Raw genomic sequence first — 25396 nt, 5'->3', positions numbered from 1 at the left:
AGGAGCTATCACCTTAAAAACACTGCATACTTGTATTTTATTTATTTATTTTTAAATAAGTTGGATTAAGGGTATGTTGCTTTTAATTCCTGGAACATTTAGAAAGTAAAATCCCAGGAAATCCTATAATCTATTCTAAAATGAAAACCCCATCAAATCAGTATGCAAATGAGCAAATCATTCAAACATTAAAGTGTTTGCCTCCTTAGAAATTTGGAGTGCTGTTGGGGATGTGAGCCTCTGTGCCAGGATGTTTCCATCTGCCTAAATTTCCCTCTGCCTGGTGTTCTTACCTGGATAACCTCAGGACTCCTTGGCCCCCCTCACTCACTGCTTCTGGGTCTTTGCTTTCCTGTCACCTCTTGGAAGGAGCCTCCCTAACCCCTACTCACCTCTCCCCTGTCATTCTGTACCCCTTAACTGAGTCACTTTTCTTCATGGGGCTGATCCCTCTCTAGCATTGCTATGGGCTTTCTGTCTGATCCCCAGAATGTGAGCTCCAGGAAGCAGGGGGCTGTGTTTTGTTCCTTCCTGTGTCCTCACCTCCTAGAGCAGTGCTGGCCCAGCCCAATATGGGCTCTTCATAAACACTGTCGTGTGGATGACAGAAAGCACACTAAAGAAAAGATAGAGGTGAGCCACAGAAGAAAGGCAGGAGTGCCTTTCTAGTTTGTGGAGGGGAGAAAGGCCAGGAGAGCTAGTGGCTTCACTGGCAGCCTCCCTGTAGGTAGGAGGAAGCAAGCTGAAGGAGTAATGTTGAGAGGAGAAAAGTATGCTGGGAAAACTGAAATTGCACTGAGGATGGGGTACCCCAGCCTTCCTCCCAGACTGAGGGATGAGGGGGCTGAAGGGAGCCTTTGGTCAACCAGTGTGTGCAATCTGTGACCATTCGGACTCTGAGACCAGTGGAGCTTCAATCTGTGCAGCGCTCTCCCTCAGATTCAGCCAGTGGTGCGAAACTCTGTTATTCTAGTCTCTCAGCTAAATATCAAAAGCCCCTCAAAGAAGGGTCTCCTTTTTCTTTCTGTTCTTTTTAGCAGAGGAAAACTAATTATGAAAGCCAACACTAATACTAACCAAATCTTCATCCAAAAGAAAATTGCAGCAGCAATCAAAAAAATCTTCCTGTCCTCTCTTTAGCCTACTTCAGAAAGAATTGGTTTGGCAGCACGAGAGCAATGTCAATCCAGCATCTTTTCTTGGGCAGCTTTCTAGGTATGCCCAATGATAGTTCAAGAACGGGACAATTGCATTTACCATGAAGTGAGCAGACGATGTGGTCCAGTGTTTTACTTAACACAAAAGCTTAGCCCTCATGTTTAAAGTCCTCATGAGGCCAAAACCAAAATTAGCATCATAAATAAATACAAATCAAAGAACTGTCAAATAGAGGTGAGAGGAGTATGGATAAAGTCCTTGGGCCTAAATTCGGCATCACCCCACCAGTATCCTTCTACACAAAAGCTAGCATTTATTATTAAACATTGACCGTGTATTTAGAAACTTTACACATGTTAACTCAATCTTCAACACAACCCCACAAGTAGGCACCATTAATATTCTCATTTTACACCTCAGAAGTAATTTGCTGGAAACCATGTAGGTAGAAAATGGCACTGCCAGGATTTGAATCCAGAGGCCATGTGTTCAAGACAGAAACATGATCTAAATAAATGCTGATGTGCATACACCAGCTAAGCTGCGGTTGCACTTTCCAGCTCTATGGAGAAGGAACTCTTTGCGGGGAGGGCTTTCCAGAGATTGAACCCGGGCACTCAACCACTGAGCCACACTCCCAGCCCTATTTTGTATTTTATTTAGAGATAGGGTCCCACTGAGTTGCTTAGTACCTCACTTTTGCTAAGGCTGGCTTTGAACTCGAGGTCCTCCTGCCTCAGCCTCCTGAGCTGCTGGGATTATAGGCATGCACCACTGTTCCCATCAGGGAACTCACTCTTGAGAGTTCACAGTGGGGAGTTGTGACTGGGAAGCATGTGGACTGATGGGTACACCATTCAAAACACAGGACAATTTCAGGGTGCTTTTCTTACTGCATGCCAGGTAGATCCAGCTGTGAGCTCCGATTTCTCTAGCAGGACCACATCTTTCATCCCTGCTTTGGCCAGGTGATAAGCCAGACTCACACCAACACAGCCACCTCCAATTATCACTGTTTCTGCTCTGTCTTTCCATTTTGTTTCGGTAGGCAAAGGTGGGTTTTCCTCTCTGAAAAACAATTGTTTAAAAAATAGTAACTTTACTCAGCCTATAGCTGTAGTTTGGGTCTAGGCTTTCACTCACCTATTTCCCCAGTACTATGATTCACCTCATGAACACCTAGTGAATGTTCTCATTTAACAATCTGGAACATCTAAACCTGGAGTAAGCAACCTAATTGGGTGAGGGAGAAGGGGACATTTGGGTCCCATTCCATATAATAATTCTAGAGCACTGTAGGTATATAATATAACCAAAGAAATGAACAGGTAGCTTCTCTCCACCAAAGAATCTAGAGAATAAATTTTCTTATTTAAAAAAAAACACACATTTTATTATATGAAAAACTATAATCACCCTGAAGTTTACACCTATAAATCTTGGATTACCTCCTCCCTCCCAGGCTGAAAAGAGCCAGATGGAGAAAAGCGATCTGCATCATTAGATGTCCTCTCACCATGCATGAGCCCCTGTGTCTTTATTGCTCAGGTTTAACATATATATGTATTTGCATATCTGTCTTCCTAGCTGGACCATGAGTTTCTTGAAGGAAGGAATGATGTCATGTTCCTCATTGATGCCAGCCCCTGCACAGCACCCACATCTAATATGTGTGTGGAATGAATATATACAATAACTGTGGTGGTGGAGTCTGAATCTTCTATTGACCATGCTGTTCCCATATAAGTGCCCAAAAGAGTGCAATTCTAGTAAAGGTAGTCCTCATTAGCATAAAAGGATTTATTCATTGTTGCCACCATTTATGATTTTGTTACATACATTTTTTCCATTTGTTTGTCTCGTATTCATTCATCTAGTACTTCCTAAGTTCCTGCATGAACAGGGCACTCTGCTACATAGCAATGATGAGCCAGATCGGGCATTGCCTCTGTGCTCTAAAGTTCACAATATAGTGGGAGAGAGAGTGGTTTTAGCATTTCCTGATTATTTCCTAACTCCATGGGCCTTCAACTGCAAGGAAGTGCTTTCCTTGGGCCCCTGTTTCTTTGTTGTTTATATTAATGTGAATTTATGAATATTCATTGCATTCAGTGGGCTTTAATCTATTGCTATTTACCATTTATTTTAATATCAATTGTCCCAGATTTCATAAAAAAAAAAAAAAAAAAAAAAAAAAAAAAGTTCTCAGGTCCTTTTGACATGACTGCATTATTCCTGGAGTACTTCCTTATTTTCTGGTTCCAAAATATGTCCCAATACTTTTGTTTAGGTGGTTTTTAAATGATTTATATTTTTTTGTGTAAAAATAAAAATTATGCACATATGACCTGACTACTTTGCATATGAGTCCATTTTTAAATAGCCTGGAGATATCTTGTAGTTGAGTTGAAGCCATTATAGTAGTGACAAACAATAATAATTTCAAAGGTTCTTTTTTGTGTGTTCAAAAGAAAGAATATGATTTCTTTTAGGACAGTAGCCATTTAAAACAAAAAGAATAAAGAACTTAAGATCAGGAAACCTGGGTTTGAGCTCCCAAATCCTAGCTATTTGAGAAAAATTTAGATAAGGATCTCAACATTCCTTCATCTGCAAAATGAGACTGTGAAAGTTCAGTTTGGCAATATACATCAAAGTGTTATAGGATTTACAATATTCCTTCTGCCCAGCATTCCATAATGGGGTCAGACTACGTAGAGTGTTTTTAAATTATAGCTTAATTAAATCTTAATTTTCTTCTGAAATAGTTAGAGATGGTTACAAATAAACTCAAAATCAAACAATAAAGTGGAAACCAGACAAAAAACAAACAAACAAAAAAACGGCAACCCAGGTCACCAATCTTCTATATTAGAAATGGGAAAATTTAAATCATCTGTTGGACCAAGTACTTTCTAAAATCAACCATCTTCTTAATAGTTTGGGACTGGGTATTAAGAACATGCAATAGAAATAAAATCATCTAAATTTTGATTTGTTGCATATAAAACTATATGTTGCTAATAGACACAGCAAAATACATTTTGGATAGTCTTGAATAATACATTTCATCTAATCGGTTTTAAACAGATCAACTTGTTAAATTTCTATTTTCTTTTGCACTAGATAAAGTATCATCATTGTTCTAAGTACTTTTGTGATGTTTTACAGTTTACAAGGCACTTTCACTTGCAAATTATTTAAAATTTGCAGCAGTTCTCTGAGTTAGGCAGGGCAAATGTTATCCCACTTTATAGATGAGGAAACTGAAACTCAAAGAGTGAGATCACATGCTGTGTGTGTCACTGGAGGAGAAGGAAATGTGACTTGGTGGCTATTGAATTCCAAGCATCAGGGACAAGCCTAGCACGTCACAGATACCCAGGGAATTCTTGTTGAATGAAAAGATGGAGGAATGAAACTCAAAAGCAAGTCTTTTGATTCCAGAATTTCAGATCATGGGATGTAAAATAAAAGTTTCATCAACTTTTAAGTGATACTAGTGAGCAGAACCACCTTGAAGCCATGAACAATCTGTCAACATAAGGAAGTCAAAAGATGCGCAGCATCACTCTGTTTAAATACAGATCAATTAAAATAAGAAAATATCATTGTTATGTATGTACCAGATTTAGCGAGGACAAAAAAAAATGCTACTATAAGAACCAAGGAAGATGTAGTGAACAAACACACAATGGTAGAGGGTAGGTACATTCTTGTCACCCATTTGGAGAATCTGTTGCTATCTTTCCATCTTTCAAATGTACATAACCCTTTCCCTAACAATTTCACTTTAAAAAATCAGTTCTACAGATGGATTCTCACAAGTGTCCAAAATTAAGAAGTTTCACATGCATTTTATTTTGCAGTAATAAAACTGGAAACAGTCTATTAGCAAACAGATTACTTAATCATATTACAGAATATCAACAGAATGGAAAACTATGCAGCCATTAAAAAAGAATATGGAAACCACTATGAACTGATCTAGAACAATTCCCAAGACATAGTGATAATTGTAAAAGGGTATGAGTAAACCAAAGAATACACACGCGCTGACTTTTGCTTACACAGAGACCATCTCTGGATAACGTTAACTGCTTTGGCTGGGTCGAGCAACTAAGGCAGGAAAGACTTTGCACAGATACTTTTTGATACTGTTTCACTTTGTAACGAATAGATAATTCAAGGAGAAATCCCAAAACCATTTCTTGGAAGTCAAAACCCTCTAAACTTCAGACACTGCCTCGGCCTCTGGCTCCCACCCCAGCAGCCTCCCAGCCACCGGCTTGGGTGCAGGCGGAGCCCCACTCACCCTTCCCGGCGGGAGACCCAGCGCGGGCGCCCGGGGGAGTCCCGCAACCCGCAGCTCAACAGCTGGAGGCCCCGAAGCCGCTGCGCGCTGGGGCGGAACATGATGAGGCCCAGGCAGAGACCGAGGCTGAGGGTGCAGGGCACCTGCTGCGAAGCCACCAAGCTCCGCTAGGGCAGGCGGCGGCGGTCGGACCCTCCCCCGGGGAAGGGGCGGGCTCCTGACTGCCGCGCACAGGGAGACCCGGCACCGCAGAGTCCTGGCAGGATGGCACCAGCCGGAGTTCCCCGGGCCAAGAAGGTAAGTGTCCCTACTTCTTCCTCGCGGAGCCCCTGGCTGCTGACTCGGAGTAACTCAATACAAACCCCTCCCCGTCCCCGGCCAAGCGCCAGTCTGGACGGCTCCGAGCCTCAGTTTACCCGATCGCCAGGCGATTAACACTAACGGAGATTTTTCTGGGTTTCGGGCGCTGCGGAGAGTGCTTTACACAGAGTGTCTCTGCGTCTTCCCAATTATCCCTATTTTACTGATGAGGAAACAGACGCAGGGACTCGGGCAACTAGCTCAAGGTCACTGATGTTGGAGGGGGATTTGAAGTCTAACTGAGAAGGTGCACGTTTTCCTCCCTCAAGGGACCTGCACCCACTCACTAACCCTTCTGGGGTCACCCGTCCCAGACCTCCTTGGAGTTTCCCTTACATTTTGGCAAAGGCCCTGCCAGTCACTCGCTGTCCTGAAACCAGTCCTGTTGAAGGACACCATGCTAGTAGTAGCAGGTGGGCTGTGTGGGGTCCCCAGCTCCTGGCCCCTTTCAGGATGTGGCGGATGTTGACTTTATTCCCCCACAATGTTGGGAATGTGTGGGGAGGGAGAGGACGACTAAACAAAATTAGAAAGGGTATTAACTTGGAGGAAGGGCATGCCCAGGATCCTTCAAAGCAACCCACCTGAGCAGAGTAATTCAGAACGCAGGAGGATTACATAGCCCTGGGAATATGCACCACTGGCTTACTAATATTAAAAAAAAAATAGGGCCGTGTGTGGTGGCGCACGCCTGTAATCCCAGCAGCTCTAAAGCCTGAGGCAGGAGGATTCCTTGTCCAAAGCCAGCCTCAGCAAAAGTGAGGCACTAAGCAATTCAGTGAGACCCTATCTCTAAATAAAATACAAAATATGGCTCAGGATGTGGCTCAGTGGTGGAGTGCCCCTGAGTTCAATCTCCCGTACCCCTCCCCCCCCCCGCAAAAAAAAATAGGCCAACATGCCCTGCAATAGGGGACTCCAAGTAAACTGAAGTTCAGTCACTTAACAAAATACCAGACAGCCAATGAAACAAGCAAGTATGAGACAGGAAGAATGCTTTGACAATGTTGTTAGGAAGGTATATCACAGACCAGTCTCAACTATGTAAAAGCATTTATATACCTGCTGTCAGGGAGGACACAACAATGATAACAGTTATGCAAGATGTAGAAACTGATGTGTTCTGATTATAAGAATTAAAATATGGGCATCGAGGGAAATAATGTTAATGAAAAGACAAAGAAGCCAAGAACATCGTGCTGATTTTTTTTCTCTTTCCTAATTCCTTGTTCATTTTTGCAGTTCATTTTCTTAAAATGGTCCCTATTCAATTCCTTCAAGCTCTCTGTTCCTGCAACAACAAAGATTATCACTTGCTAATCTACATTAATGTATACCTGGGAAGGGACTTATATCTGCGCTCTGCTCAGCTAATGAGTGAGGAGAATCCATTTAATTGCCACAGAGAATTCTTGTAATTCTTAAAACAAAAAGAGCAGTCCTGCTGGTGATTCCAAGCAGATGGGGCTGATATTGTAGGCAGATTGGGTCTTCTGGCCACCCTCTACCACAGGGTGAAGTTGGTTTCCTCCTCTGAATATGAATAACCTTGAAGCAGATCTTAAATCATAGGTATTGATATCTGCAAAAGACACACATAAATGCACCCCAGAGCTCACTCTCAGATCCAAAGTGGGCTCACTGCCAAACTGAAGGATGAATTGAAAACAGAAATGCACTGCAAAATTGACAGTGCTCTTAATTTTACATAGTTCTGTTCTTGTCATTCTTAAAGCTGTCTCTAGACTCTGCTGGTATACTAATAAATTGAGGTGGTAAGGATAACAAAGAAAGGAAGGCTAAAATGTTCTAGATTCAAATCTTGATGATTTAGTTATTTTGCTATGGCTCTATAGAAAAAAAATAGCAAATTTAAAGTGTTGGACAAACATACCTAGATAACAGATGAAAATGTTTTTCCTTGACTCAGTATCCTAAAGACAGTAAAAATATATATTATAATTTTCTTAAAGCCCTAACTAATTTTCTGTTAAAGTGTATCTGTCTTTTTGTCTTTGGGGCCAAAATTCTGGCATATGTGAAACAGCTGACATTTTCAAAATAGCCCTGTTTCTCTAGTAAATAGTCAGCACCACTGATTAAGGATCTCCTCTTTGTTAAGTGCTAGAAAGAGGTAGTAAGGACATAGACAAAAAAGATATGCCACCTGTCTTCATGCATCACACAAACAAAGTAGGAAACAGGCAGGTAACCAGATGTTTCAGCTCAGGAGGATTCAGGGATGGAAGATACCAAAGTTAAGTAGGACACAGGGAAGGGCAATCACAAACAGGAGTGGTCCGGTGAGGCTCTGCTCAGGCAGCAAGGGAAGACTTTTCCAGGTGGAGTGGATTGCATGAGAGACCATTTCAGTAATCAAATGGCTGACATGATGGGTATAGAAATGCTTTATAGATATACTTGTTTTAACCCTGTGGGAGACTAACCTGTGACATCAAAATAATGTTCTTCCCCTCTAGAAGTGTTTGGTTGCAATAATAAATTTAATTCGTAACTTGGTTAACCCGAGGTTTATTTTTCTCACCCCACCGCCAGAAGAGGTCTAAAGATGGGAAATCCATGGCTGCTGCAGCTACTCAAGGATATTGTTAAAAAGCCAGGCTCGCGCGCGCCACCCGTTGGATCCACCAGCCTTAGCATGTAGCTTTCAGCAGCAAGGGTTCAAGATAGCTGTAGCCCCAGGCATTATATTGATAGTCTGTCAGGAAAGAGTCTAGATGGAAGAGAGTAGGCATCCATATCAGGAAAGCAGAAATTTCCCAGAAATCCTTATCTGTTTTCTACCTATGTCTCATTGGCCATTTCTGTATCACCAGGCCACGCCCAACATCAAGGGAGCTGGGATTTTTTTTTTTTTTTTCAGTTGAGGACATTGTCTCCCCCCCCACAAAATACATTAGCAAGAAAGAGAGAGAATGTACATTAATTAGGAAACAACCAATGTCACCACAAACATACTGAAAAAACCAAAATAACTATCAAGGAATTGGCACTTCAGGATAATTTGAACCAGAATACATACTGAGAAAAAAACATTCACAGTCCTTTGCACAAAATAATTATCTGGATAGTATACTCAATCTTTTTGAAGCACCATGAGATATCATTTTAGTATAACTAGAGCTCAAAGGACACAATACCACCTTTTCTAAAATTAGAAATTGCCTCTTTTTTTCAAGTGGGGGGTGGGACAGGGAGAGCTTTAGGTGATTTCTGGATCTCTTCCACAGGGTATTTTAGAACGTCTGGATGATGGGGAGGTTGTGATTGGGGATGGCAGCTTTCTCATAACTTTGGAGAAGAGAGGCTACGTGAAGGTTGGGCTCTGGACTCCAGAAGCAGTGGTAGAACATCCAGACGCAGGTCAGTGCACACATCACCCAAGAATGTTTATCTGAGTGACATTTTGTTTAAATCTGATTGAAGGAAAAATTAAGAACCAATAACCAGTGTTTCTGAGGACTGTTTCTGTTGCAAAATTATCTCCAAGATATAGAGACATTGGTAGTATGTTGTCTAAAGCACATAGAAGAAAATGGCCTGTCTCTCCCTCTATCCCTCAATTGTTCCCTCTCTCTCTCCCTCCCCTTTCTCATGCATACATGCATGCCCACACTCACTCATTTACATCTTATTGTACAGGCAGTGCTTAAATATATATTTTAGTAGTTGTCCTATGATATTTACCTTGTAGATACTTAAGAGCTTTCTTAAATAGCAAAAGTTGTTTCTGCTTCAGATTCATCCTCCCAACTGACTTGCATACTTTAACAGTATATATAGTAAGAATGGTTAATGGTAGTTAACCAGCTTAACAGAGGACAGACAACCAGGTTCTAGAGATGAAAGGGCAAAGTTTTACATTATTTTCCTAGCTAAAGAAAATGAAAAAAAAGAGATAGAGGTAGAAACTGTGTGGGATTGGTTGATTATGCCAAATTAGAACTTGTGTGTGTTTTGATGTTGCTGTTGTTGTTTTGTTTTTTGTTCTCCTAAATTAAGGTTGGAAAATTAGGGCAAAGAATGAAACATGGGGAAAAAAAGAATAAAAGCTGGGAATGAAATTTGTGAGTTGCTCTGATTTAATGCATATATGCAGAAAAACCTAGGGTCCTGTGTTGGTTCTTTCACTGACCACCCACAAGTCAAGGGACTTGTCTAAGGTCATATACTTAGACAAGTCCCTTGACCTCTCCAAGGATCTGTTTCTTCCTCTGTCACATGGGTACAGGACATGGACTAGTGATGAGGACTAAGGAGTTAACCCATATGAAATGCCCAGTGTATCTTCCATTCCCATTATTTAACAGATGTTTCCAGAAAGTGAAGTTGTCTGACCCAAGAACTTGTTCTTAATTTTGGAAGGTCTTTTTGCTAAATCAGGAAGAAAGTATTGAAATAGCCAGGATAAGGATATGGAGAGGGGGCAAAGACAGGAAAGATAAAGAAAGGGATGATTTTCTGGGAAGCCCAGGAAATTATTCAGGCTTTCAGGGGTCCCCCCAGTGCTCGCCTGTGGTAGGTGCAACATACCCATTCGGCTCTCTCTGAGTTTCCTCCTTGTACTTTGGGTCATCAGCGCTGAATGCAATAGAACAGCAGCAGCCTTCACAACAATGGTGTCCCAATAAACCCCTCGAGACCAAGAGACCAAAGGACCAGGGACCATGGGCCAACCAGGGCTTCATCTCTACAAGTGACTGCACCAGGCCTTGAGGTCGATCAACTGGAGAGTATAGGGCTTCTTCATATGACAGATCCAGTCCTAGAATTCACTAACTTAATCTTCAGCTTTTTATCAGTTCTGGCTTTGATACTGGGTCTGGTTGAAAGAGATGGGGGTGAGTGCACTGCAGCAGCTGCTAAAAATGAGAGCTTTTGTAATTTTCATTTCAATTAAAAAAATTACTTTATAGTTCGTCAGCTTCACATGGAATTCTTGAGAGCAGGCTCGAATGTCATGCAGACGTTCACCTTTTCTGCCAGTGAGGACAATATGGAAAGCAAGGTAAATTCTAACTGGGGTACAGAGGGGAGGGAGCTTCTCCAATAAGCACAACCTCTCCATGGGAATTGACCTGATGTATTACCACACTCCATTACAAAATCCACAGGCAAGATCTAGCAATTCATTATTTTATACACATTTATATGAAATAAAGAAGTTTTTTCGGCCCTTTTTGGTGAAGGAGGGAACAGGACCAGACAGAACAGGCCATTGGAAGATCAGAGCCGTCCTGGTCCTGTCTTTTTTGGAGAAAGAACATTTTGTAGATGAGTCATCCACCTCATTTCAATGATGTTCGTTTCTGCTATGTCTGTCTGGAGACAGGCCTCCTGAAGAATACTGCACTGGCCTAGGAATGAGAAAAATTGAGTTTGATGTCCAACTTTGTACCTATTGGCTGTGTGACTTTTTGTGATCGTTGACTTTCTCTCTGCACAATGGGTATAAAAATAGAGCTTATGTTCATACACCTGTGGGGAAGAGTAGATGGGATGAAGGGTGTGGAAGTACAGTGAATCAGTCTGCAAATGTAAACTGTTAATAGTTGCAAATGTTAACATTCCCTCATTCATTTAACAAACCAACACTTATTGGCTACCAATAAGAGTTATAGCCGATGGTTGTAGTCCAAGTTATGTTATGGTCCAGTCTCTATGCTAGTTACAAAGATGATACAAAAGCATGGACCATATTCTAGAGAGGCTTGTGATCAAGTGTGGGAGATGAACAAATAAACAGTTCTTCAAATTCAGTGTAGTATGTACAATAATGGAAATATAAGGGCACCAATTACAGAGGAGATTGCACCCCACTCTGCTCATCTTCTCATATTCCAGTTTAAATAATTAGTTGATAAGCTTGTACTCAACCTTTATTGTTCATTATATTTTACATTTCAAATGCTGTCTAACACCAGTGGGAAGCTGTAAACGCTGCCGCCTGTGACCTCGCCAGGGAAGTGGCTGACAAAGGTGACACTCTGGTGGCAGGGGGGATCTGCCAAACATCAGTGTACAAATACCACAAGGACGAAGGTAGAATTAAGAAGCTTTTTAGACAACAGCTAGAGGTTTTTGCCAGGAAAAATGTGGACTTCTTGATTGCAGAGGTAATCTAGTGTTGGAAGAAGATTAAACCTGTTTTGTCGTGTGTGTAACTATGTAACCTTTAACTTTCCTGAGGGAATTGGACAACCTTATGGTCTCATTTCCTCCATGTGGATGGTCAAAGGTCTGTTGAAATTCACTGGCCCAAGCCAACATTCTCTGACTTGTATGCCAGGTCCTCTGTGAGGCCAAGGCTATATCCTCTGACCATAGCCTTTGGTTCTCTAAAGTATAAGTGGTTGCAGTGGTTAATTTAAGGCACTCTACAGTCTGGGAAAAGAGGAAGAGGACAGTGACTCCCAAGGACAAGGCCAGGCTGAAAGGTGACTTGTGGGGGACTAAAGACAGCAAGGGAGAAAAGCTTCAGAGGCATTTGGCTGCTCGGGGTTATCCAGGCCCCACCAATAGTTCTCAACACTGAGAAGCTTCCTTCGCCCCCTCCATCCATGCCTTGCTCTCTCTGCCTCTCTGATTCCCTTCAACCTATAAGATGTGAGTGACACTTTGAAGACAGAATCAGTAGGCATTGGTCATGGATTGGACATGAAGGTCCAGAACCTTCTCTTCCTTTCACCTCATTCCCCATTTCCCCACACAACTACTACTGCCTGGAGTCAAGCCCTCAACCTAGTTCTTTACCCCAAACAAGAAAATAGCAACCCAGCAATTACTTCCCCCATAACTCCACTCACTCTAGGGCAAACCCTGCCTCATCAACCTCCCTAAGCCCAGCATCACCCAAGCCTGAGCCACCTGGAATCTGCAGAGACTCGCAAACTGCCCTAGAGGTTCTCCAGATGGGTGGGAAAACAACTTGCTGATTTAAGAACCTGTCTTTTGATTCTATCATTCCTCATACGATACTTCTGCAGACTGTGTTTCTAAGCCAATAGGGAAGGAACAAGAGGTTTTCAATTAGCTTTTCTCCAGTTACCTAAAGCTCATTTTGGGGATTGTGACACTGAAGGGGGTTCCTACAACCCATATGGGTTTACCAGAAATGGCGTGGCCACCAATGGCAAGGAAATAGAGTAGCTCTCTCTTTCCACTCCAAGCTTGATCTTCTCATCTGCAGACAATAATTCCTTTCCTACTTTCTGAACACTTATGAATATATAAACTAGAAGTGAATCTGAAAGTATTTTAATTATAATATATGATAAGCTATTTATTTTTCAGAGATTATTCCAGTTCCATAAAGACAAGCCCAAAATTTTTAAGTAAATTTTTTTTTCTTCAAAATCATTATTTTTTTAAAAAAACCTTATGATTGTGTGGGTTGTTTTGGTTTTCTGTTTGTTTGTTTGTTTGTTTGTTTTGGTACTAGCAATTGGTACCAGAGATACTTAATCACTGAGCCACATCCCCAGCCCCTTTAATAAATAAATAAATAAAGTAATTGGACACAATACCTTTACTTTATTTATTTATTTTGTGACAGGGTCTCACTAAGTTGCTTAGGCCCTTGCTAAATTGCCAAAGTTGGCCTCAAGCTTGCAATCGTCCTGTCTCAGCTTCCCAAGTCACTGGGATTACAACCATGAGCCCCCACACCTGGCTCATGTGCGTATTTTACTTATGGTCATCATTTCACTGAATAATTATCCCTGAATGAAAATCTATATATCATTATTGAAGGAATTAAAATACTTAGAAAGATTTTCTTTAGCTAGTGTGCTGTAAACACATTTCTTAGCAAGTTTTATTGCACATATTTGATCATTTTTGTAACCATTTGCAACATCTGTGTTCTACTATTCAAAATCTGCTTTAGTTTTAACTAATAGAAAAAGTGACATTTCTCTTAGTATTTTGAGCATGTCGAAGAAGCTGTGTGGGCTGTGGAAGTCTTAAAAGAATTGGGGAAACCTGTGGCAGTTACCATGTGCATAGGCCCAGAGGGAGACATGCATGATGTGACACCTGGAGAATGTGCCGTGAAGCTGGGGAAGGCAGGTAACTTGGACCTATGATGTGATAGGCAACTCAGCTGTTATTTATGAAATTTAACAGTGTTTGCTTATTATAGTGAGAGTAATAAAAGACTAAAAAGGAAATAAAAGGATTAGCTGGAATCAGTTTCTTTAGCTGTCTTGGGACAGCTGATCTCTAAGGTAGCTTCTAACTATTAAAAAAAAAAAGACAATAAATACTAAAATGTAAAAGTTCTTCTATTTCATCACACAGGGGCTAACATCATTGGTGTGAACTGCCGATTTGGGCCCTGGACCAGCTTGCGGACGATAAAGCTCATGAAGAAGGGCCTTGGGGCTGAAGGGCTGAAAGCACACTTGATGATACAGTCCCTGGGGTTCCACACACCCGACTGTGGCAAAGGAGGGTTTGTGGATCTCCCAGAATACCCTTTTGGTAAGCCCAAGCACGTATAGAGGTCCTTGTATTTCTTGTGATAAAATTCAAATTAATAGAATAAAAACTATGCTATAGCTTTATAAGACTGCATAAGGCAAAAATATTTGATGTTAATCAAATATGAGTTTTTTTCTGGGAGAAGTGGAGTTCTGGGAATTGAACTCAGGGGCACTCAACCACTGAGCCACATCCCCAGCCCTATTTTGTATTTTATTTAGAGACAGGGTCTTTCTGAGTTGCTTAGCAACTCACTTTTGCTGAGACTGGCTTCAAACTCTCTATCCTCCTGCCTCAGCCTTCAGAGATGCTGGGATTACAGGTGTGCGCCACTGCGTCCAGCTAAAGCTTGTAGCTTTTTAATTTGAAAAAAAAAATGCCCAACAGAGCATCTATCATTTAAAAATGGGGAGAGTAACAGAAATACTATAACTATTGTATTACAGCCCTGGAGCCCAGAGTTGCAACCAGATGGGATATTCAAAAATATGCCAGAGAGGCCTACAACCTGGGGGTCAGGTACATCGGTGGGTGCTGTGGATTTGAGCCCTACCACATCAGGGCAATTGCAGAGGAGCTGGCCCCAGAAAGGGGATTTCTGCCACCAGCATCAGAAAAACATGGCAGCTGGGGGAGTGGTCTCAATATGCACACCAAACCCTGGATTAGAGCAAGGTAGGATTCTTTTAAATTAACCTTATTATTGTTTTTAAATCTCATTTTATTTATTGCTGTTAAGGTTGTATATACACATAGTAATGAAAATTCAAAAAATATATAAATGTATAAAATTAAAAAGAAGATATCCTCCATCCTGATGCCATTACCTTTTCCAGAGGTGTCCTACTCTGTTGCCTAACAAAATACCATAGACTGTGTGGCTTATAAACAACAGAATTTTATTTCACAGTTCCAGAGGCTGAGAAATACAAAATGAAGGTCTCAGAATATCCAGTGTTTGGTGAGGGCCTGCTTTTCCATAGATTGTGCCTTCTTGTTGGGTCCTTACATAGTAGGGAGGGAAAGGCAAGTATGGGGTCTCTTTCATAAAAGTACTAATCCCATTTGTGGGAACTCAATTCTCATAACCTGATCAATTCCCAAAGACTGCACCTTCTGATGTGATCACATCGATGATTAGATTTCAATATGTGAATTTGGAGCAGAGGGGACACAAACATTCAGAGCTGTAAGCACAGAGGTAACCTGCTTGTCTTCTGTTTTCTGAAGTCTTGTACCTCTGTTTTCTTGTTTTATCAATTTTAAGTAGTAATTCTTGATAACCCTCTATGAAAGCTGAAAAATCTAAGTCACATAATCCAACCCTTCCCCCATTCTCTCCTTCTAATTTTGATTCATTATGTTTTTATTTCTTCTGTTGATTGTGTTTTTAAATTAAAATTATATATTAGCCACCTATTTTTAATCCATCATTATAAGGCAGGCTCTCTTCACTCCACTCTATAAAATAAGAATTGATTCCCTTCTACTTCTCTCTAGTTTCCCCATCTATATTTTAGCTCCTTTAAGTTGTGCCAGTACTTTTACATCATCAAGGCTTATAACCATTCTGTTCTGTTCTGTAATTATATAAAGTCTTCCAAGGCTTGTCTGTAGGTTGACTCTAAAATGTAAAGCCAGTGAATAACATTTACAATATTACCATACTTGTCATGCTAAATAGCAGGACTGAAATTTATTTTTATCTCCCCTTTTTCTTTAAACTTGATCAACAGGTGAACTCTTTCCTTTGTCACACACACTGGAAAATACTGACATGCCCCAGGAATTCTCTGAGTATTTCTAGGCAATAGAAATCCCCATCATTACATTGCTGGTGGGACTGCAAATTGGTGCAGCCAATTTGGAAAGCAGTATGGAGATTTCTTGGAAAGCTGGGAATGGAGCCACCATTTGACCCAGCTATTCCCCTTCTCGGTCTATTCCCTAAAGACCTAAAAAGAGCATGCTACAGGGACACTGCTACATCGATGTTCATAGCAGCACAATTCACAATAGCAAGACTGTGGAACCAACCTAGATGCCCTTCAATAGACGGATGGATTAAAAAAATGAGGCATTTATACACAATGGAGTATTACTCTGCATTAAAAAATGACAAAATCATAGAATTTGCAGGGAAATGGATGGCATTAGAGCAGATTATGCCAAGTGAAGCTAGCCAATCCCTAAAAAACAAATGCCAAATGTCTTCTTTGATATAAGGAGAGTAACTAAGAACAGAGTAGGGACAAAGAACAGGAGAAGAAGATTAACATTAAATAGGGATGAGAGGTGGGAGGGAAAGGGAGAGAGAAGGGAAATTGCATGGAAATGGAAGGAGACCCTCAGGGTTATACAAAAGTACATACAAGAGGAAGTGAGGGGAAAGGGAAAAATAATACAAGGGGGAGAAATGAATGACAGTAGAGGGGGTAGAGAGAGAAGAGGGGAGGGGAGGGGAGGGGAGGGGGGATAGTAGAGGATAGGAAAGGCAGCAGAACACAACAGACACTAGTATGGCAATATGTAAATCAATGGATGTGTAACTGATGTGATTCTGCAATCTGTATATGGGGTAAAAATGGGAGTTCATAACCCACTTGAATCAAAGTGTGAAATATGATATATCAAGAAATTTGTAATGTTTTGAACAACCAACAATAAAAAAATTTAAAAAAAAAAGAAATCCCCATCATCACATTATTTAGCAGACATCGCCTCAACTTGGTAATTAGAGAGTGTTCATTCAGTTCCATGTGGAATCAAAACTAGGAATCAGCTTTCAAACTTAAAACTTCTTTGGGGCCTGGGGGTCTTGCTCAGTGGTAGAGCACGGGGGCTCTGGGTTCAATCCCCAGCAAGGCAGGGTGGGGGAGTGGTGGCAAACACTGTCTGTCAGAAGCCTTGACAGGCAGGAAGACAAGAAAGGCCAAGGTGGGTCCTTCTCATTTTCTGCCTTATGCTTCCAAACCTCCCTTTCCATCTGCTAACCGTCATTTCTGACTTCTTCAGATTTGGAGTAAAAGGAAGAAGGATGTAAAGGGGTTAACCCTGTCATCATTTGATTGGCACCCTAATAGAGACTGCATTCTTAGAGTCTGGCCCATCTCCTTGAATGCTTTTGTGGTTCTTTAGAACTTTTCACTAGAAACTGAGGTCTGTATTCTCATGCCATAGGCATTTGCCTCCAACTGCTACTTCCTCCTCAGACTGGCTGTCCAGCAAGTCACTCCAGATATACTCCTTTTGGGATCCCATTGTCCTTCCTGGTGATTCTCTTGAACTAGATTTTAGCTAGGTCTAGACTGACTCTCTCACTTTCATCAGGTTCAAATGGCTCCCACCTTCCTTTAAACAGACAAGCTCTGAAAATATGGTCTGATGCCAATTTAACAACCCCAGCACCCTCTTTGCTCACAAGCAAAATAGCTAGCCCGCTGTTCTTTTGTGATCTAGATTTCCCAGTGTAGGTGAGTTGTCAGACAGGTTCATGGCCACTTACCTTGATGCATCTATGGAGTGTCTATTTTGCAACTACCTTCAATACCAGTTATCTATCATATCTTAAGACTTCCAATCTAATACCCTGTTACAGGGGTGATTTTACATTCACTGCAGAACTAAGAGATATGCATGAGACCACAGAGAAAGAGGAATAATCCTGTTTTATAAAACTTGAGCTACTTGGAGAATGTTCCAAGCATCAAAGTCAAATGGATCCTCTTCTCTTTCATCTGTTGTCCAGATCATATCATACTTCAATTTGCTTCATAGTTGACTTTCTTTGTACTTGTACATTTGGTTTTCTAGGAATTTCTAATAATCTTTCTTTTTCATTGCTGAAGGAAAAATTACAGGCCTTCACTTTCTCTGAGGTCTTCCAGTTTCTAAATTATAATATTTGTTATAGTCAATAGTTTTATTATTAAAGACATTTTTCTTGGGGTGCCCCTAAATTACTGTTCTGTTTTGTCTGTCTAACTCATTCTTGCTTTCTCTCATGTATGTACTTTCTCTCTTTCTCTCCCATAAATATTACATATATATCACATAAAATGCACAAAATATATGAAGATTGTCATTGTAATACCATCTCTTTTCCATTTTCTAGAAACCAGTCATAGCTTCTGCTGTCTTCTCTCTACTCAGTGCTGTTAAAAATTTAATCCATTTTGTACTTCTTTATTCATTTCAGTGAGATTTGAAATGGTATCCATTTTTGAACCGGAACAATTTTCCTAATGTAAATTATTTAGAGTATAAAAATGGGCAAGACATCGCTTAGCTGAATCTTTTTTCTGTGAGATATAGATATTTATCAGAGAACATATTTTCTATAGGTATCATGTTTAGAAAAATATACAAAATGTAAATATAGTTAAAGGTGAAAAGCATACTTTGGTAGTTATTAAAATAGTTTAAATAAGTGTAGAACAGTTTACTTTATCAGCCCCTAGGGACCCTTAAAATTAGTTAACCTTGAAAATTAAAACATTATTCTGTAAACTAAAGCAAGACATTCCTGCACCATGAACTCCAAACCTACTGATGATATTTGTAGAAGTTTATGATTTCACAGAAAGCCATATAAACCCCTGATTTCTGAAATTTCACCATCTGAAAATATTGATTTTTTCATTGTTTTGCAAGTGAAGTGGAAAAAAAAACACACTAAAAATATATTTAACACCAAGGTCTGTGACCAGGAACCTTGTACTCTTCTTTCTTTGTCTAAGAGCAAGGAACAAACACTGACAAAGTGGTGTGAATTCTGTTCCTAGTTACTTTTTTGAAGAATCCGACTTTGCTCATTACATTAAAAACTGTCTCACTTCTCATTGCATTAAAATATTAAGTTGATTTAGAAGACCTCTTTTAGAAATTTTGAATGAATGTAATTCATCAAAACATGTAAAGTTAAAATACATTGCCTTTTTCTGAAAGGTGGTACAAAACCTAATGATTTTTATGAGGATGGACATGTGGGAAAGGGCCCTGGCATTAATGGACATCATTTTTCTGTCTGTAGAAACAAAAGTTCTACTTTAGCCTGATCACAGCCAAATTTAAAGTTTTAAAAATACATACATGTATGTATATGTGCATATATGTGCCCAAATGTACATCTATATGCATTTATATATAGGACATACTGGACTTATAAATAAGTATGGATCTCTTAATTAATAATATATATTTTAAAATGCAGGGCTAGGAGGGAGTATTGGGAGAATCTACTGCCAGCTTCAGGTCGACCTTTCTGTCCTTCACTATCAAAGCCAGACATTTAAAGAGAAGAGAAAGAAAACACTGAAATAACAGAACAGATGGAAATGGCCTCAAGCCCCCTGGACCTCAGCCTGCCCTGCCATCCCAGCTGCCCAGCAGCCACAGCACCGCAGTCCTTTCAGTTCAGGTTACTGCGACAATGGAGCTTCTGTTCAATGGATGTCTTGAGCAGGGTGCTGCAGGAAATGCGGAGTAAGAAGATCCCGTGTCCTCAAGTACCTGCAGTCCAGTAATGCTGTGGTGCATTCTTTGGAACATCATCAAAAACAGACAAATTTTCTTTGAGGGTGAATTTGACATTTAAAATAACCAGAAGTCACTGAGAAGCAAGCCTAGTGAATAATTCATGTGCCTGAACTAGGTGCTTGAGGAAGGCAGAGGAACTCTCTACAGCAAAATTCTGCTTTTCTTTATTGATTTGTATGATGGTTTCAAAGGCAATCACAGAATAAAAGATACAAAAAATGTTTTGCACAATAACAGGATTACTAAAATAAGTGTATAACCTTCCAAAGTGATTACTTTCAAAGATAATCTTTACTGAAAGGTATTAGTTTCCAAGAATTTTTAAAATGTGTGTTTGTAATTATATATGGCTAGATTATAAACTATATAAGAAAAGAATCATGAAATGCACTTCCTATATGTGTTCTTATTTAACATCATGTTAGGCATAATAATCATAGATACTCGATGAATTACTTATTGCTGATTTTCTAAAAAAAAGTAAAAAGAGATAAAAGGTTTTAGAACATTTTTTTTAAAGACAAGGTTCGAATTCATCTTGTTCTAATCTTTTCTTAACTTATGTTTACATTATTTACTGTGTATCTGTTTCTCTTTCTTTACAATTTTGTATCAATTTGAGACAGTGAATAAAATTTAAAATAATTTGCCTTTTATACAGTTGGAATATATAAAATTAGATGGACATGATTTGGAATCATAACAAATATTTATTATTTATTATGGTACAGACTCTCTCATGTATCACATATATATGTATGAATATATATATATATATGAATATATATATATATATATATATATATAGTATGTATAATATACATTTTGTGTGTGTGTGTGTGTGTGTGTATTTCCTCACACACAGAGATTAAAACTGAGAGAGTACCAGGCATGGGCTCACACCTGTAATTTCAGTGACTCAGCAGGCTGAGGTAGGAAGATTGTAAGTTCTAGACCAGGCTCCTTAATTTAGCAAGACCCTCAGCAACTTACTGAGACCCCTGTCTCAAAGTATTAAATAAAAGAACTGGGGATGTAGCTCAATAGTGACTCACTCTTTCAAGATCACTTATTTCTTTTTAAGATACAGCTCTTTCATGGACAGTTATCCCATATATTAACCAGCAATCCACTTATCAAAATCCTCCACCTGTGGATTCAGATATTGAAATCTGAGTACCCAAAGCAAACTTAAGGTTTCTTCCATATGTTAACTCTTAAAAATATTTGTTTTTTATTTTTTGGTGGTGCTGGGGATTGAACCCAGGGCCTTATGAAGGCTAGGCTAGTACTCTACCAACTGAGCTATATCCCCAGACCCAGATCTTCAAATCTTTTAAGGTAGCTATAATAACTTTCCTATAACCACTCTTCCTCATTTCCTCCAAACTGAAAGACTGAGGCTTTTAAAATGTACTTTGCCATACACCATTTGCATGACATTAGATAGTAACTTAACCTTTTCTGTCTTAATTTCCTCCTCTGTGAAATAAGGGTAACAAAAGAAACGTCTTCATTGGGGGGGCTTTGCAAATTAACTGAGACAACAAAATGCTTAAAAACAGCACTGGGGGGCTGTGGCTGGGGCTCAGAGGTGGAGCACTTGCCTTGTACATATGAGGCACTGGGTCTGATCTTCAGTACCACATAAAAATAAATAAATGAAATAAATATATTGTGTCCATATACAAATAAAAATATTTTTAAAAAACAACACTGGGAATATGGTAGATACTTATTGCACATCATACAGTGCAATGTAGTTATGTGAGTTGGTTTCCAATCCCCCCATCCTCATGGCGGCTCTCTACTAGGCACACTTTGTAAGAAAGCCTCTGGTTTTGTTTGCCTGAACCTGCACATTACACTCTAGAGTGGACTTCTACCCAACAGTCACCTGCTTAGCACATTAAAATCATGTGAAGAGGGCAGTACCTGGCATTTCGAGAACAGAAGAGTGGAGAGGCTGCTTTGGGAGGGGGTTGTCCTCCCCAGAGTCCCTTTGTTGGGTCTGCACCAGCACAAACTAAGATTTGCATCCAGTTTCGTACGGTCTGAAAGTGGTGCAATAAATAAAAATGAATTATATATGGTAGGTGGTAAGGAAGTGTTTTTAAATCTAAATCCATTGGCCCATGAAAAATGAAAATCAGTTGAGGCTCCTATTAACAAAAAGCAGCTCATTTAGACTTCTAGAAAGAGTAAAGGCCTTCATCAGCTTTCCAGATGGATAGTTGTAATATATGCAAAAACATAATTAAAATATATTCTTCAGAATGTGACAGTCTCAGGAGTGACATGGACTGAAAGATGTGAATAAGGATAATAACAAGGAAAAATGAATTTGAATAAGATTGCAGACCCCAAGTAAGAAGTTAAGATGAGAGGTGGCATAAAGATTGGCCACAGCAATAATGTATGTTACATCCACTTGATGAAAGAGTGTGCAGCCACTGAAAACTGTGTTCAGGAGCAATATTTAATAACTCCATTGTGTGTGCTGCTTTGCTTTGATGACTTATGGTTGGAGCATTATTGACAGGACAAAAGTCATTCTAGTTTGTTAAACATGAAGGTTTCACTTAAGGTGTGGTAAGTATGATGGCCTTGAATAGAATGTTGATGAGACTAAAGTTGATAAAGCTTCAAGTTTCCCAGAGATAAACAGATAAAACAATAAAGTTTTCGTTGTTGCTGCTGTTGTTTTGTTTTGGTGTTGGGGTCAGAGCCTTACATGTGCTAAGTGTGCTCTCTCTACCCAGCCACCAAGTACAAAAATTTTAAAGACAGATTTCTTACATTGAAAGAGTCCAAATTTTATATAGTGATTGGATCACATTCTAAATAATAATAAAAACATTAGGAAAAAATATTTTAACTATAATTTAATAATTATGCCCCCCCCCCAAAATAAAGCCTGGAAAGTATACATAGTATCTCTTCTCTTTTTCTCTGATTTATCTTGTTCTGGCAATACTAGGCAACACATTTAGATAATTTAAAATGTTGAAAAAGCAAATATATAATTATTATTTAAGAGCTAGGAATGCAGCTTAGTGGTATAGTATTCGTCTAGCATGCTTAAGGCCCTGTGTTCAATCCCCAGTATAGCAACAGACAAAAGAGAGGGGGGAGAGGGAGAAATCATTATTTGGTGTATATGAAGTGGTTATACAGTTAGAAATCTCAAGATCACCCCAAAGGCTATCACAGACAATGGAAGAATTCAATAATGTGATAATCGAAAATTTTATATACAAAATTCATTGCTTTTCTATGTAGTTTTGAAAACTATTTTGAAAGTATAATGATAAAAAGATACATTTCATATTTTAAACAAAATGATTAAATATCTAGGAACAAAATTAACAAGAAATGTGTAAGAGCTATTGAAGGAAATTTGGAGATGCTACTATAGAATATAGAATATGGCAAAAATATGCACATGGTCATAGAAAGACCCAATATTTTAAGATATCACATTACTTTAAATTGATTGACAAGTATAATATAACCCTAATGCAAAGCACCATCAAGACTGAGGGGAAAGAGACATGCAAACTCTCAAGTTCATATGGGAGGTGTATAGAAATTATGAAAAAAATTGAGAGGGAAAGTAAGGAAGGCATGTCCCTGCCAGATGACCACTAAATGTAATAGAGTACTTAAAACCACTGAGTTTTGATATTTAAAAAATCAGTGGAACAGAGTAATATAAATACAATACACACAAAGTTAATGCATGATACCTCTATCATGCATTTCAGGTCATTGAGTAAAAGCTGAATTATTTAATAATGATGGACAATCAGTCAATCCCTGGGAAAGGAAAGGTGGATCTCTTAAGCTCAGAGTCAGTCAGAATTCTGATCACAGATACAAAAAAAAAAAAAGGTATAAAAGAAAAAAACTAATAAATTCTATCATATAGCTGGACACAGTAATCCCGCTGCTTGGGAGTTTGAGGTAAAATGATTAAAAGTTTGAGGCTGCCGTGCACAGTGGCATGTGCCTATAATCCCAGCAGCTCAGGAGGCTGAGGTAGAGGATTGCGAGTTCAAAGCCAGACTCAGCAAAAACAAGGTACTAAGCAACTCAGTGAGATCCTGTCTCTAAATAACATACAAAATGTATGTGGCTCAGTGGTCAATTCCCAGTACCACCTTCAAAAAAAAAAAAAAAAAACAAGGTGTGAAGCCACAGCTATTTAGTGAGACTCTGTCCCAAAATAAAAAGCTCAGTGATAGAGCTCTCGCCTAGCAAGCCCATTGTCCTGTAGTCAAACCCCAGTCCCCTCCCCAACCCCAGCAAAATCAATCACATAAAAGATTTAAATGCATGAAATACTCTAAGGTGAAGTCAAAGGGAAAAGCTTGTAATGGGAGCCAGTTAGCACTCTTCCAGGAAGGGGGTCTTAGCTAGCCCAACCATCCCCAGCTCATGAAGATATTACAAAGGGGGCTCAACAACATTCAGAACACCATTTCGCTTCATTTTCTTGGGCTTACAGGTGTTATGTGAGGGAGATATAAGCATCTGGGGATCAGACAAAGCCCTGAGTCAGCACCTCTGCCTGATGTCATGGTTTAGGGTGCAATGCTGTGAATCAGGTGAGAGGCTGGGTAATTGGGTCTTCAGGCACAGATACAGTGTCCAGGCAGCTTCTGAGAAGTCAGTCACACATTACTGAGATAATAAACCTGGAACCTGCCAAGCCCAACTTGACTTGTTCTTTCCCAGGCAGGAGGTCCTCTCCCTTCTCAAGCAACTGCTGGGAAAGAGCTCTCAGCCCTGTGCCTCCCACATGGGCCTCATACTTCTTCTGCCCCACCTCCCTCCCTCAAGGCTCACATCCATTTAAGATTTTCTGGAAAACCCTCCTTTCCTCTTGACCTGCTGTTACAATAGACATCAAACCAAAAGCAATGGAAAAATGAAACTCTCTTTCCCTCAAACATATCTGTATGGATATTAGGAAAATATTTGCTTTATATCTTTCCAGTGCCAGGGGAAAAGGAGGGGCAGAAAAATAAATTTACAGATTGAAGCAATCTGAATACTAATATCCTGTCACAAATATTGCATACATTTTATAAGCTAAAGGAAACTTTCCTTAATCTAGAAATTAGGAAATAGATTCCCCAAATCTTTAAATACAGAAAAAGATAAGCAATATATTCAAAATTAGATAAATGCACAGCAAAATGGTGAGATTGCTTTCTTCATCCACCATTGACAAAGACCTAGGAGTCTCGCCAGCGACCTGTGCTGACGAGATGAACTGGGTTCAAAGGAGCTGGCTGCTACATTAAGCAAAGTAATCATGCAACACATGGACATGAGTTTCTCAGGTGGAGGGCGGGACTCCTCTGCGACCTCAAGGGTCCTCTTCCATTGGAAGGCAAGAGAGCATGCACCTGGAATCTCTTTATTTTTATAGGGGGGACACACAAAGGGGTTTGGATGGAAAATTCTTCTCCAAATAAAGCAGGGGATAATGTTTCAAAGTGGGGTTGTCCA

General features: G+C 39.8%; 2 protein-coding genes across 2 annotated transcripts in view; one reads left to right on the top strand and one right to left on the bottom strand.

Annotated features, from left to right (window-relative positions):
* Window positions 1-5574, bottom strand: part of Dmgdh (dimethylglycine dehydrogenase) — a 60307-nt gene extending 54733 nt beyond the window's left edge. The window contains exons 1-2 of the mRNA XM_027927830.2: window positions 5474-5574; window positions 2052-2226 (exon numbers count right to left, since the gene is read on the bottom strand). Of these exons, the coding sequence (XP_027783631.2) occupies window positions 2052-2226; window positions 5474-5574 (276 nt within the window). The remainder of the gene's footprint in view (window positions 1-2051; window positions 2227-5473) is intronic.
* Window positions 5575-5737: 163 nt separating this feature from the next.
* Window positions 5738-19632, top strand: Bhmt2 (betaine--homocysteine S-methyltransferase 2). The gene is made up of 8 exons (XM_027927858.2): window positions 5738-5770; window positions 9085-9217; window positions 10771-10862; window positions 11779-11970; window positions 13777-13924; window positions 14156-14338; window positions 14785-15013; window positions 19551-19632. The coding sequence occupies exons 1-8, from the start codon at window positions 5738-5740 to the stop codon at window positions 19630-19632; spliced, it is 1092 nt and encodes a 363-aa protein (XP_027783659.2).
* Window positions 19633-25396: the final 5764 nt, after the last annotated feature.

Source organism: Marmota flaviventris, chromosome 5, assembly GCF_047511675.1.
Source record: "Marmota flaviventris isolate mMarFla1 chromosome 5, mMarFla1.hap1, whole genome shotgun sequence".
Classification (NCBI taxonomy): domain Eukaryota; kingdom Metazoa; phylum Chordata; class Mammalia; order Rodentia; family Sciuridae; genus Marmota; species Marmota flaviventris.
This window is presented reverse-complemented; position numbering and strand designations above follow the sequence as displayed.

Bases quoted from the DNA above. Each gene is read 5' to 3' on its own strand.
- Bhmt2 (XM_027927858.2), top strand. From the start codon at position 5,738: ATGGCACCAGCCGGAGTTCCCCGGGCCAAGAAG. The intron at 9,218-10,770 runs GTCAGTGCACAC...ATTACTTTATAG, and splicing joins GGTAGAACATCCAGACGCAG to TTCGTCAGCTTCACATGGAA. The intron at 11,971-13,776 runs GTAATCTAGTGT...CATTTCTCTTAG, and splicing joins TGGACTTCTTGATTGCAGAG to TATTTTGAGCATGTCGAAGA.